We start from the raw sequence: 14315 nt of genomic DNA, 5'->3' as shown, positions 1-14315 counted from the left end.
ACACACACACACACACACACACACACACACACACACACACACACGCATGCACACACTCACATATACACACACAGACATGCACAGACACACTTGAATCAGAAGCTCCTGGGCAGGGCCTGGGAATTTACATTGCTTAAAGCTCCAGAGTGCTTCTGATGATCATTGAGACTAGACAAACTCTGGGGGCACTTCCAGCAGTAGAGGAATAGGATTTTTTTTTTTAAAGCCCCAACATGGGGCTAGAACTCACAGCCATGAGATCAAGACATGAGCTGAGATTAAGAGTCATACACTTAACCAACTGAGCCACTGAGGCGTCCCAAAGGAATATGATTTTATGAAATGTGCACACAACTTTTAAAGAACCATCTTTTTTTCCATACTTTTTCTTAGAGGAGTCATGTGCTGTTCTCTCTTCAGAGACGTGACAGAATCAATGACAGTACTCGAGGGTGGTTACCAGATGACCACTTACCCTGTTGGGTACCCACCCCTGGGGCTGCTGAAAGGTTCAGCTACGAGGCGGAAGAGCCCAGAGGCCTGGCGGGCATGCTTACAGGCTCCCAGCCAGAATGGGGATGGGGTGCCACCCCCAAAGCAGCACACTCCGTGGGTCAGGCTGAATCTAGCTTCCTGCCTGGCTCCAGGCAGTAACATCGGGTTCTGCGCCTTAGACCCAGGGTGACTAATGCTGGCATCTCAGCACCATACTGGTCCCACCAATGCCACCCCTCTGGTTCAGCTGGCTACATTCCCATTGGGCTAAGAAAATAGCAGCTTCCATGTGGTGAGTGCATCGATCCCTCCTGTGTGCTCTGCAAGCCCGGTCACCCTGAATCCTCACAAGCACGCTATGATGTGCTCTTACTGGCTCCATTTTACAGATGAGAAAACAGGTTTGGAAAGGTTGACTCATTTGCCTAAGACCACAGAGTAGGAGCCAGAACCTAAACAGACGTACTGATCTTGAGGCTCCCTTCTTAACCTCTTCTGTGCTCCATTCCTGAGGTCCCCTAGAATGGAACCTCTCCCACCCCCACCTTCCCTTAGAGAGGAGAGAATGGGAAGCATCCCCTGCTGCCCACCGTGTCTCCTTGGCTCACCTTAGCCAGCCTCGCTCGCTTGATGAGGTCGTTGAGTTTGCGCACGGCCGCCTTCTGCGGAAGGCTCTGGATGTCTCTGAAGAGGTCCTGGGCCTCGGCCTCGAAGAGCCGGCGGTTATCAGTGTTCTGTAGGGGCTGTGCCCAGAAAGAGCCGATGTAGACTCGAAGGACCTCGGGTGTGTTGATGACCTTGCCCAGGGACCACATGAGGGCCCCGTAGACGCGCATCAGCTGCTGCGTGTCCACTTGGTCGGCCTTGTTCAGTACCACGCGGATCTTGTCATCTTGGCCGCGGAAGGCCTTGATGGCCTCTGAGAACTCGTCTGAGATGTCCAGTTTGTGAGCATCGAACAGCAGGATGATCCTGTCGACTCGCTCTGCAAACCACTGTAGGACCTGGCAGAAGTCATAGCCTAGGTGGAGAGAAGGGCACGTCAGTGTGGCCGACTGCTCAGAAGACACATTTACTAGCAGAGCTGGGGACTCACTGGTTCTCTGGCAGCTGCCAAGGACAGAGCACTTCTTTCCAAGGAGGCAGTGGAGGCTCTCCATGGACTGAAAATCACTTCACATGAGTCCCCTGGGGCTGGATGCATTCAGGAGATAATGCTGAGGACCCTAGGAACCCTTCCCTGGGAAGAAACAGGAACTGAAAAGGTGCTCAAGGGCACTTTGATTGGGCATCGCTTACTTCCTTATCTGTCATTTCATTTAGTCCCCACGAGTCTCTCATTTCACCTGGTACAGTCCTGGGGATGAATGGCAAATTTGATCAATGGCTCTGTAAAACCACAGGCCCTGGGTCAAAAGTTCTCCCTTCTACCAAAGTCTCACTTTTCTGAAAGAAGCAGAAATGGTGAAGGAAGAAAACCCGGGGGCCACTTGAGGTCTCATGGGGGGTCTAGTAAGCACAACAAAGAAGAATTATCTTCTCCTATCCTAAGTTTTTAAGAGTGTTAAGGAGGCCAAAGGTTGGCCTGCCCCAAACTTTGACCAGTATTTATCATTTGGACTATTTATATCTTAAGTAAGTTGTAAATATTAAAAAAAAAAAAAATCATGTCTCACAGCCATTGTGTGAAATGTCTTTTGCCAATTTCTTTTTAAAAATGGCTAGGCCCACAACAGACTCTGTTTAGTTCGGTTTGGCCATGTGCCAGTATACTCCAAATCGTGCAGCTACATAAACACTCCTCACAGGCCATGGTCAAGGCCTGTTTTGGGCATCTCCCTGGGGAGGCAGAGGCACATGAAAAGCAAGTAAGAGGAGACTAGTGCCACCAGGTTTATTTATTTATTTAAAAAAAATTTTTTTTTAATTTAACATTTATTTATTTTTGAGAGACAGAGAGAGACAGAGCATGAGCAAGAGAGGGTCAGAGAGAGAGGGAGACACAAACTCCGAAGCAGTCTCCAGGCTCGGAGCTGTCAGCACAGAGCCTGACACGGGACTTGAACCCACGAACCGGGAGATCATGACCTGAGCCGAAGTCAGACGCTGAACTGACTGAGCCACCCAGGCGTCCTGACCAGGTTTATTTTTAATCTCAGTCTGATTAGCTGTGGACTCAGTCTCAGTGCAGCCCAGTTAAAGCCCAGATGGCAACTTTCCTGACTCCTATTTGTTGCTATCACCCCTTTTAATAGATTTTGAGAACTCCCAAACACACATAAAAGTCTCGAAAATAATATGATGAATGCTGATATACCCAACCCATAACTTTAATAAATTTTGACACTTGGCCTTGTTTGCTTCAGATACTTTGAAGAATTTAAGTCTACTTTATTTATATTACAAAATACTCATACAGCAGTGAGGATGAATTGGATTTTCACTTGTCAACACAGGCCAATCTCCAAAAGACTGGTGAGTAAAAAATCAGGTTTCAAAAGAATGTGTACAGTAGGATAACATTCACTTAAAATGTTAAAAAAACAAAGCAATACTCAAGAGCCAATGGATACATACTATACAAACATACAAAAATATTAATACCAAATTTGGGATACTGACTGACTCTGAGGGATCTGAGGTAGATAAGAATGTGTCTAGGGAATGATCTATTTTCAAAAATAAAGGGGGCCGATTGACTAAAGTTTCCATAAATTTGAAGAACAGGTGTAAGGGGAGTAGTTGAAGAAAGAAAGGATTCAGACACAATTTTAATAAGGAAAACAAAACACGCAGAAATGCTGAAGCCCCCCGCAGACCCCTCCCCAAGCACATCCCCCAGGGGAAAGCACCGCCCTATATATGGTATTTATCATCATTACATGCTTGTATATTTCCCGTTTGTGCTTTTCACTTCTCTATTCTGTCTTTCATGGTGGCACTCCCTGATTCCCTGGGGACAAGGAAGGCAAAGGTAATTGTCAGAATGTGGGTCAGAGTTTATTTTGATCACTATCAGTAGTCAGGTTAGAACAGAGGAAGATCAAAGACCTACTGAACGGGGTCACACTGTAGTATGTAAGGAGTCAGAGTCAAGATTTCACTCTGAGCTCTGTCCCTGCAGGGCCAGAACATAAGACCTCCCAAAGTGGTTCTGTCATTTGAGACAGACTTGGGTGCCAGATAGCCCCAAACCCCAGGTAGGAGACCCTCAGCAGGTGAGTGATGATGCTATGCCCTGGTAGTCAGGTAAGATGTTTTGGAAGTGACCACTAGAAGGAGCTGCATGTGGACACTGGAGTGGATGCAAGTTGAGTTTTGCTGAACACCCTTCCTATTGGGAGGGGTGGGGTCCCCCGCGCATCACAGAAGCTGAAGGTGTGGCAGACAGTCCGTTGCCCCACTCGTTGGCAGTCTGCGGTACAGGCAGGTGATTTAGAACCAGAGAGTCATCTCCTTCCACCAGAGGGGGGTGTTAAATCTTGACAGAAGGATGCAAAGCCATAGGGAAAATGAGAATTTATTCATGGCAGAGAAGCTGAGTTGACAGTCCAGTGGTGGTGGTTTCCTAAGCTAGTTTTCGAGACTAGCTCTCCAACGTACCCATTAACTCGGTGAACAACCTGATTTTCTGCAAATTTCCTTTTCTGCCTCAGGTAGCCAGAATTAGCTTCTTTGATTTGCTACCAAAAACCACGGCTGGTGCATAATTTTCTCCACATGTGAGTATTTCTGTTCAGAAATACTCTTACAATCAGTGCCAAGAGAGACTTGCCGCTCCCCTCACTGTCACCACTGGCACATGTGTGAATTCAGCCATGGAGACACGCATCTCTTCCTCCAAGGAAGGATTGAGTGGCTGGCCTTGACATTACCACGGATTTAAACTTCCACTTAAATTTGGGCTCCTATAGTTATTTTAAATGTCTTTTTAAAAGACATCACTCCATGAAATAAGTCAGCCAGAGAAGGACAGATATATGTTTTCACTCATATATATGTGGATCTTGAGAAACTGAACAGAAGACCATGGGGGAGGGGTGGGGGGGGAGTTACAGAGAGGGAGGGAGGCAAACCATAAGAGACTCTTAAATACAAACTGAGAACAAACTGAGGGCTGATGTGGGGAGTGGGGTAGAGGAGAAAGTGGGTGATGAGCAATGAGGAGGGCACTTGTTGGGATGAGCACTGGGTGTTGTATGTAAGCGATGAACCATGGGAATCTACCCCCAAAACCAAGAGCACACTTTACATACTGTATATTAGCCAATTTGGCAATAAATTATATTAAAAAAATATAAAGATAATCTTCATTTCGAAAAAAAGAAGAAGGCAAAAATCACACACACAAAATAAATAAGTCAAAGACATCATTCCAATACTTCATTGAAATAAAAAGTTAGTGGGAATAGAGCTGCCAGATGTAAGTTTACTGTAAGTGAAGCCATTACTCATCTTTGGAGGAATGGCTGCATGGCCACATTTTCTTGTTTTAAAGTAACAAGGAGAGAGGTGCCTGGGTGGCTCAGTCGGTTAAGTGTCCGACTTCAGCTCAGGTCATGATCTCATGGTTCGTGGGTTCAAGCCCTGTGTTGGGCTCTGTGCTGACAGCTCAGAGCCTGGAGCCTACTTCGGATTCTGTGTCTCCCTGTCCCTCTGCCCCTAGCTTGCTTGCACTCTCTCTCTCAAAAATAAATAAACATTAAAAAAATTAAAGTAATGAGGAAAACGTAAGGTACAGGTAGATAGAACTGTATTCTATTTGTCATTATGCAGGTGTGAAAGGATTATTTGTTACATATTAGGGAGTATAATCAAAGGTGAAGAAATCACTAAGTGTCTCAGACACTAAGTGTCACTAAGCAAAGAATTACCACAGCTGGGAGAGGTTGGTCAGCTCATTTTTCTTCCATACACACTTGTTGTTATTATTATTTTACCATTTTAACCATTTTTAAGTGTACAATTTATTGGCATTAAGCACATTCACATTGCTGTGCAATCCCCGTCTCCAGAAGTCTTCATCTTCCCCAAATGAAACTAAGTATCCATTAAACATTAACTTCCCTTTCCTCCCTCCCCCCAGCCCTGGCAGCCACCATTCTATCTTGCTTGTCTTTATGAATTTGACTACTCTAGGTACCTCATATACCTGGAATCGTACGACATTTGTCTTTTTGTGACTGGCTTATTTCATTTAGCACAATGTCCTCAAGGTCCATCCATGTTGTAGAATTTGTCAGAATTTCTCTCCTTTTTAAGGCTTAATAGGTCTTGCTCAATTATTCTTTGTGATTTAAGATAGGCACCAAGTACCTATCTACCAAAAAGTTCCAGCTGATTTTATTTTACTTTTTAAAAGTTTTCTATTATTTATTTTTACACTTATTTATTTTTGAGAGACAGAGAGACAGAGTGTGAGTGGGGGAGGGGCAGAGAGAGAGAGGGAGACACAGAATCCGAAGCAGGCTCCAGGCTCTGAGCTGTCAGCACTGAGCCCGACGCGGGGTTCAAATCCACAAACAGTGAGATCATGATCTGAGCCGAAGTCAGATGCTTAACTGACTGAGCCACCCAAGAGCCCCATTCCAGTTGATTTTAAAGAAATGACTTCAAATTAATGATGTCATTTAATCTGCCTGCTGAAGGAAAAGTGACTCAGAAGGATCTATAGATCATTGATTCTCAAGATGTGCTCTTGTATTAGATTCATATAAGGCGCTTGCCAAAGTTTAGACTTGTAGACCCCTCCCTAAAAGCACAGAATCGGAATCCCTGAGGCTGGACTTGGTGATGTACGTTGTGCAAACCCTCCAGATGATTGCCATGTTTGGCGGTTTCAGGACTGAGTACCAAGGCATGGGATGGTACAGCTATGTCTACATTATTGTTGGTCAGCAAAACACATTTAAAGTAGTTTCTTTTTATTCTAAAAAGGTACCAATAGATGGTTAGATGGTGCATCACAGAATTGAGGAAACATGGAATTTAAATCTGCTTATTTGAAGATGGATTTTTAAATTAAAAAAAATTTTTTTTAAATGTTTTTATTTATTTTTGAGAGACAGAGTGTGAGCGGGGGAGGAGCAGAGAGAAAGACACAGAATCTGAAGAGGCTCCCGGCTCTGAGCCGTCAGCACAGAGCCCGACGTGGGGCTCAAACTCACAAGCCGTGAGATCACGACCTGAGCTGAAGTCAGACGCTCAACCGACTGAGCCACCCAGGCGCCCCTAAGATGGATTTTTAGATTTAGGAAAGTTATCCTGTCTTTGCTCACACTGGACCTTAGTCCCGGTGAACCCCTCCCCTCTGGCTTAGGATCTAGAAATCTAGCCTAAATCCTTATCATCCTTCAAATACACCTGGCCAAACCTTGATTCAGTTCCATGTTACTTAACTTCCTTAAGCTCCAATTCTCTCATCTGTAAAATTGAGCTGTTGAGTAATTATATGAGAAAATGCTCTTAATATGCTCAGTATAATGTTGGGACTTTTGTAAACTCTCAGTAAATATAAGCTTTTATTATTGTTTCTGTGCCCTCCCCCCAACCCCAACCCCTGCTTTAGGTGAACTCAATTGCTTCCACATCTGAGCTCCCTGAACCTCTTGCTTACACTTTATAATCAGATGGATGTATGGGTCTCTCTCATAGCATCATAAATTCTTTAGCCGCAGGGGCCATGTCTTCCTCATGGTCGCACAAGACATGGTTAAGAGTATGGGCTTTGTACTGGCCTTACTCTTTTTCAAAACTTAAAAAAATTGAGATATAATTGACATATAACATCATCTTATATTAGTTTCAGGTGTCCTAAGAAATCTCCTGACAAAGTGCTTCCAATTAAAAACAGTAACAACAACAATAAATCCTGAGTCAAAAGCAGTTCATAGGAAACAAAGGGAAGGCAGTGGTCAGATTTTTTCTTTTACTGTCGTTCACTTAGGATAAAAGATTTTTGAGGCTCTCCTTCCTAACCTGTTCTTATCTTCCAGTGGGGGAAAGATCTAGGCACCAGCAAAGAATACGGAAAGAACCAAACAAACAACTGCAGTGAAATTTCCTGATGATAGTATATATATGGATTTCCTCATTCTATAATTTCTAAGAGAATATTATGTGCTTATACGCATGATTTTCTATTACCAAATCATTACTCAGAAACTTAAAAAAATAACCTAGTGGTTTTGTTGACTGAACTTGTGAGAGTACAAGTTATTTAAGATAGACAAGTCAATACATCATTAATGATAGGAAACTCTATGATCAATTTGTAAAGAGGGCCATGCATATTTCTGCTTTAACCGTAAGTATAAGAGTGATCACAGTTGGAAAGCTGTAGATAATAATAATAATAATGGGTAGTGCTAATAATATGCTTACTAAGGCACTGTTCTCATCAGTATACATATATTCATTTACTTAATCTTCACATAAGTCTAGGGTAGGCACTATGACTATATTCATCAAGATTACTGTTTTTGCAAATACATATTTCTATACTATGTAAAGTTAATGCAAATTAAACACAATTAGAAACAAGGTGGTAACTAGGTGATGGATGTGTTAATTAGCTTAGTTGTAGTAATCGTTTCCTATATATGTACATTAAACCATCATATTGTACATCTTAAATAAATACAGTTTTTGTTTGTCAATTATGCCTCAACGAAGCTGGAAAAAAAGAAAAAAGTACAGGCTTTGGACTCAGCTGCCTGGGGTCTAATCCTGGCTCCATCACTTACTAGTTTTGTGAGCTTGGGCAAGTTACTTAACCTCTCTGTGCTTCATTTCCTCATCTGTAAAAATGGGGCTAATAATGGCATCCACATACCTCTTGGGGCTTTGGAGTTAACATACGAGAGACATTTAGAATCACTGACATCTAGAAAGCTCTCCAAAAGCTTTCAAGTTATCTACTGGTTATTTTTTTTTTTTAACATTTATTTACTTTTGAGACAGAGAGAGACAGAGCATGAATGGGGGAGGGTCAGAGAGAGAGAGGGAGACACAGAATCCGAAACAGACTCCAGGTTCTGAGCTGTCAGCACAGAGCCCGATGCGGGGCTCGAACTCATGAACCGTGAGATCATAACCTGAGCCGAAGTCGGACGCTTAACTGACTGAGCCACCCAGGCGCCCCTCTACTGGTTATTTAAAAGACCTTTGTAACAGGTGCATGGTGGGAGCATAATAAATGTTGAAGGATGCCTGGTTGGGACAAAGCATAGTCTTCAGCCATGGAGAAAACGCAATTAATTAGGGGAAAGGTGACAGGGCAATGATGCTTGAGCCAAGTGGAAGAATCAGTGTTCAGAAGACAGCTAATGAAAGACACAACTGAGCACAGAACTGCCCACATTTTGTAGAGCTGCTGGAACCTCAAAGATCCAGAGGCCTTTCTTTTCTTGTTTGTGAAACAGATGGAGTTCTACCAGTTGGTCTTAAAGGCCCTGAGTTGCTCCTAAAATAAAGCTATGATTCTAATCACAGACACTCCCTGGCTTACAAAAGTCCTGTGTGTAGCCAGACTGGCTGGGATAACCAGAGCATACACTGGACCCAGTGGGGGGAGAGTAATGAATTTTCGCGAAGATTCTGTTACAGAGGGTGGTCAGGTCGCTATCATCACTAGAGTTCAGCCACACTATGCTAAGGGGGTCTGGGAAAGAGCTACCACTTAAAACAAAGTTGAAAACCAGTGGTCTTGAGACTGAACAAAGTCCTCGGCTCTATTTTGTTTGGCCTACATAGTGTCTTTACTTTTGGAGTTGACTGTTTTTGGTCCAGACACGCACTGTTATTTTTTACAGATAGCCCATTCCACCTGGCACCCACTTCTGAGTGGAAATACCACAGCTCTGACTCAGACCAACCTTTGCCTCTGAAAAATCACCCCCAGCTCCTGGGCTCCTGAGAGGGTCTTATAGCTCTCCAGAGAACTGTACCATTTGAGGTCACAGGTGTTTCCCCCACTGGGCTGTGATCACCCAAGGGTTGGGGCCCTTTTACCCTGCTCTCTACAGTACCAAGACAGTGCTCACCAAGACCAGCCCTCAGCAAATGCTTCCTGAAGGACTGTTTTCTGTGGAAAACTGTTGCAAATTCCCCAAACTGGCTTTAAACAACCTTTTGGGACACCTCTCTCTCTGGAACTTAGAAGTGCAATAAACATTTTGAAATTTAACAATACATTTTAAATGAAAAGTCAAAAGTGGATGAACTAATAATGATCAAGTGTCCAGGATGTGCTTGGAATGGTTGCTGAGGGACATATGTCTGTAGAACAAAGGCTGCTAGCTTTATCCATAATAGCCCCAAACTGGAAACAATCCAAATGTCCCTCAGCAGGTGAACGGATAAACTGTACAGTGGAATACCGCCCAGCAATAAAAGGAATGAGCTACTGACACACAGCCGCTCGGGTGAATCTCAGAAACACCATGCTGAGTGAGAGAAGCCAGACGCTAAAGAATACACACTGATAGGAAATTCTAGAGCAGGCAGAGCCAAGCTGCAGTGACTGGGAGCACATCAGTGGTTGCCTCTGGCTGAGGGCGGCTGGGACTGACTGCAAAGTGGCACAAAGAAGAACTTCTCAGGGGGTTGGAAAGTTTCTATTCCTTGATGATGGCAGTGGTTACACGGGTGTGCATTGGTCAAAACTCACCAAACTGTACAATCAAAATGAGTGCATTATTATGTTATACTTCAATCAAACTGACATAAATAAATGCATAAGAAAGGAAGGGAAGGAAGAGAGAACAAATTCAAGGCTGCTAAACTTATTTAAAGATACACATCTCCAAAAACTGCTGAATGGACAAGGAAGTTGAAATCTGTTCATCAAAGGGACTGCACAGTGCATCTTGCTGGGCATAAGTTGAATTTAACTAAAGCAGGAGCCCTATGCTTTGGTTGAAATCAGTCTTTACCAAAGAGGTTATTGTAAAATTTGGCTCATCCACTGGAACTTTGAGAATTGTGTAATTTCACAAGTGTCCTACCTTCTGGCCAAGGTGATAAGAAAGTTTCTCACGGTGACAGGTCAGGGATGAGAATGCTCTGAGTTTATGAGAATCCGTTCCAGCTAGGTAGAATGCAGCAGACCCTGGGATACATTCAAACGTGTGTGTGTGTGTGTGTGTGTGTGTGTGCGCGCGCATGTGGGGGTAGTGCATGTATGTGTGTATTAATGAGTATGTATGGAGGGCACAGGAATCAATATCATAACAGACTTGTCCCATGGTGCTCAATGTATTTTTAACATTTATTCATTCAATTATAGACATTTCAATTCTATAAGACTTTTTTTTAATGTTTATTTATTTTTGAGAGCAAGTGGGGGAGGGGCAGAGAAAGCAGGAGACAGAATCTGCAGCAGCCTCTGCTGTCAGCACAGAACCCAATGTTTGAGCACAGCTCAAACTCATGAACTGTGAGATCATGACCTGAGTTGAAATCAAGAGTTGGACGCTTAACCAACCGAGCCACCCAGGCTCCCCATCAATTCTATAAGACCTTCTAATGGAACTTTTATTCGTCTAGAACAAAACAAGAGATGTCATCAATCCAACTGGTTAAAAATGTAGTTTCTATTTGCAAAGGGACCCACAAGCTATATAGCTGAGAAAGAGAATTTGTCCTGTGGAAGATCCCAGCTTGGCATCCTGGCTCCACGTTCTGGGAACAAAAGGAGGGGGCAGGAAGGAAGGGGCCACTTCTATCCAATCAGGGGCTTCCATCACAGCCCCCATGGAAACCATGGTCTCCATCTGAAGGCACCCACCAGGAAATGACACCTGAGATTAGAACAGTTGCCCCCTGGCTCAGGTAAATATAGGGCGGGGCCCCTGAGAAAACAAATTTGGCAGTCTGTTTTTAATAGAACAGGAAAAAAAAATGCTTAAGTTCCTTCCCAGAGCCAAGTTGCTAATTACATGAGTTTTAAACAAGATGTGTGTCAATAAAAGGACGCAAGATAATGCAGGACAGCCAGAACTGAGGCCAGGTTCCTCCTGCCCATGCCCCTGGCCCCATTCTTGGGGTGGGCAAGGCCACTTGCCCAGTTGGACATGGCCCAAGACTCTGCTCAGACCTCTCCTCCTTGGCGGGGCACTGGCCTGCCCCTTGTAGAACTAGCAGCTCCTGTCAAATGCCAGGTCCCTCATATCCCTACTGCAGCTGTTACTGGGCTGATTTGTTTGGGTAACACTAGCCTCTCTCCCAGAAGTCCCTTAGGTGTCATATCCATCTTTGTGTCCCTCCAGCACTTAGTCGATTGTCCAGCACTGACTGTCTACACAGCCATTGTGAATGTGCCGGTGGTGCCTCTTAACTGTAGTTCTTGTCCCCAGGATCCTTCCTTTCCAATCTCGTCCTCACATGATTCCCACCCCTTCTCAGAACTCAGAGACAATCTCCAAAACTTTGGGTGCCCTGATTCCTTCTAGAGCAAATGTTTACACATTCTCCATGACTAGTCACCACATTATCCCTCCGGCCTTTTCTCAGGGGCTCTTGCTAAACCTCACCCTCCTCTCCCCATAAACACTGGGCTCCTTGCTGTTCTCCAAAAGCATTCTGTAGCCCCCTGCCTTTGCACCTTTGCCCAGACTTTCTTTAGCTCCAAATGCCCTGCCCCTTTTCCATCTCCAGCTACCCATCCCTCTGGGTCACTTCCCTCTGGGACACCTTCTCTCACCTGAGTAGAATGGATCCTCTCTCCCCATTTCTTCCTGAGAAGATATGTGTTCTGCTGCAGCCCATCCACTGCACTAAATTATAAGCATCCTGAGAGCAGGGGCCAAGTCTTAATCATGCTTGGAACCCAAAAGCCCACCACAGGATACTTTGTACTATCTAAATCAGGTTCCCTGCGACGTATTCTTATAGCACCAATGATTTTTCTTTCATAACCCTTATACTTTCCAATGATATATTTATTTGGTGATTATAAGACAGAAACTCTATGAGGGCAGAGACTCTCTCATTCCATTCACCACTGTATACCCAGTACTCAGAACCTACTAGTGAATGTAGTAGATATTCAAGAAATTTGGTTTATTCCTCTAAAAATGAAAATCAGAACTACCATATGATCTAGCAATCCCACTTCTGGGGATTCAGAAGAATTAAATTCAAAAGAATTTAAATCAAGATCTCAAAGAGATATTAGCATTCCCATGTTTATTGTGGTACTATTCATAATAGCCAAGATATGGAAACAACCTTAATGTCCTTTGGCAGACGAACAGATAACAAAAATGTGGTTTATACATACAACAGAATATTATGCGGCTTTAAAAAGGGAGATTCTGCAACATGGATGGAGCTGGAAGACATTACACTAAGTGAGATAAGTCACTCACAGAAGGACAGATACTGCATGATTTTGTTTACATCAGGAATCTAAAATAACCAAACTTGGGGCACCTGGGTGGCTCAACTGGGTAAGTGTCCAACCTTGGCTCAGGTCACAACCTCATAGTTTCTGAGTTCGAACCCTGCATTGGGCTCTGTGCTCACAGCTCAGAGCCTAGAGCCTGCTTCAGATTCTGTGTTTCCCTCCCTCGCTCCCTGCTCCTCCACTGCTCACTCTCTCTCTCTCTTTCAAAAATAAATAATAATAATAAAAACATTTAAAATAACCAAACTTGGGGCACCTGGGTGGCTCAGTCGGTTGAGCGTCCAACTTCGGTTCAGGTCATGATCTCACAGTTTGTGAGTTTGAGCCCTGCATTGGTCTCTGGGCTGACAGCTCAGAGCCTGGAGCCTGCTTTGGATTCTGTGTCTCCCTCTCACTCTGCCCTTCCCCTGCTCATGCTCTGTCTCTCTCTCTCTCTCTCTCTCTCTCTCTCTCTCAAAAATAAATAAACACTGAAAAAAAATTTTTTTAAATAACCAAACTCATATAATCATAGAGTGGAATGGTGGTTGCCAGGGGCATGGTGCAGGGGAGGGGGATGGGACATTCTTAATCAAGGGGCACAAAGTTTCAGTTAAGTAAGAGGAGTAAGTTCAAGAGATCTGCTGTATAAGATGTGCCCAGAGTTAACAATACTGTACAGAACGCTCAAAATTTAAGAGGGTGGATTGCATTTTAACATTATACATATATACACATACATACACACATACATAAATAAAATATGAAACAGTAAAATAAATCTGATTAACAAAGTGAATTAACTTGAATGAGAAGTGTAACTGATTTTTAGCACATTAGAGGGTTTAGTTGCTTAAATAGTTCTGTGGGTTTCTAAAAAAAGAGCTGTTACTAATTGTAGGAAGTACAAATCATCTCAAAATAAACATCAGATATCTGGGATTGCTCAGGTATTAAATATATTTTTTCAAAAATAGTCACTGTTAACAATAGCAGCCACTTCAGTTAAACATGTGCAAGGAGTCCTTGTATCATTTCCAGGCTGAGTTTACTCTGCAACTGAAAAAGGCTGTTTCTGAAAATGTGATTGGGGGTAGGTACAGAATGATAGCAAAAAATTAAAGACGACAGTCAATATGACTGAGCTCTCTCAATATTCCTGCACTGCCCCGAGAGCTTTCTATTAGCACACTCTCCATAATCCTCACAACAACCCCATGAAACAGGTGCTATTATTGTCCCCCTTTTACAGGTGAGGATACAGAGAATCAGAGAGGTTAAATAACTTACCCAGAGTCACACAGCTATTTCCTAAGAGCCATGTTTCAAACCCAGGCACTTGCATCCCACAGCCTGTGCTTTTATCCATGAGCCCAACGTGGGGCTCAAACTCATGAACTGCAGGATGGTGATCTGAGCCGAAGTCAGATGC

At 43.6% G+C, this 14315-nt stretch overlaps 1 protein-coding gene across 1 annotated transcript in view; it reads right to left on the bottom strand.

Moving 5' to 3' along the window:
* The window catches only part of EHD4 (EH domain containing 4), an 87828-nt gene that overhangs the window by 22139 nt on the left and 51374 nt on the right, over positions 1–14315 (bottom strand). The window contains exon 4 of the mRNA XM_030318428.1: positions 1104–1516. Coding sequence (XP_030174288.1) covers positions 1104–1516 — 413 coding nt within the window. The remainder of the gene's footprint in view (positions 1–1103; positions 1517–14315) is intronic.

This window comes from Lynx canadensis, chromosome B3 (assembly GCF_007474595.2).
Source record: "Lynx canadensis isolate LIC74 chromosome B3, mLynCan4.pri.v2, whole genome shotgun sequence".
NCBI lineage: Eukaryota > Metazoa > Chordata > Mammalia > Carnivora > Felidae > Lynx > Lynx canadensis.
Note: the sequence above shows the minus strand (reverse complement) of the source record. Positions and strands in the feature narration are given on the sequence as shown.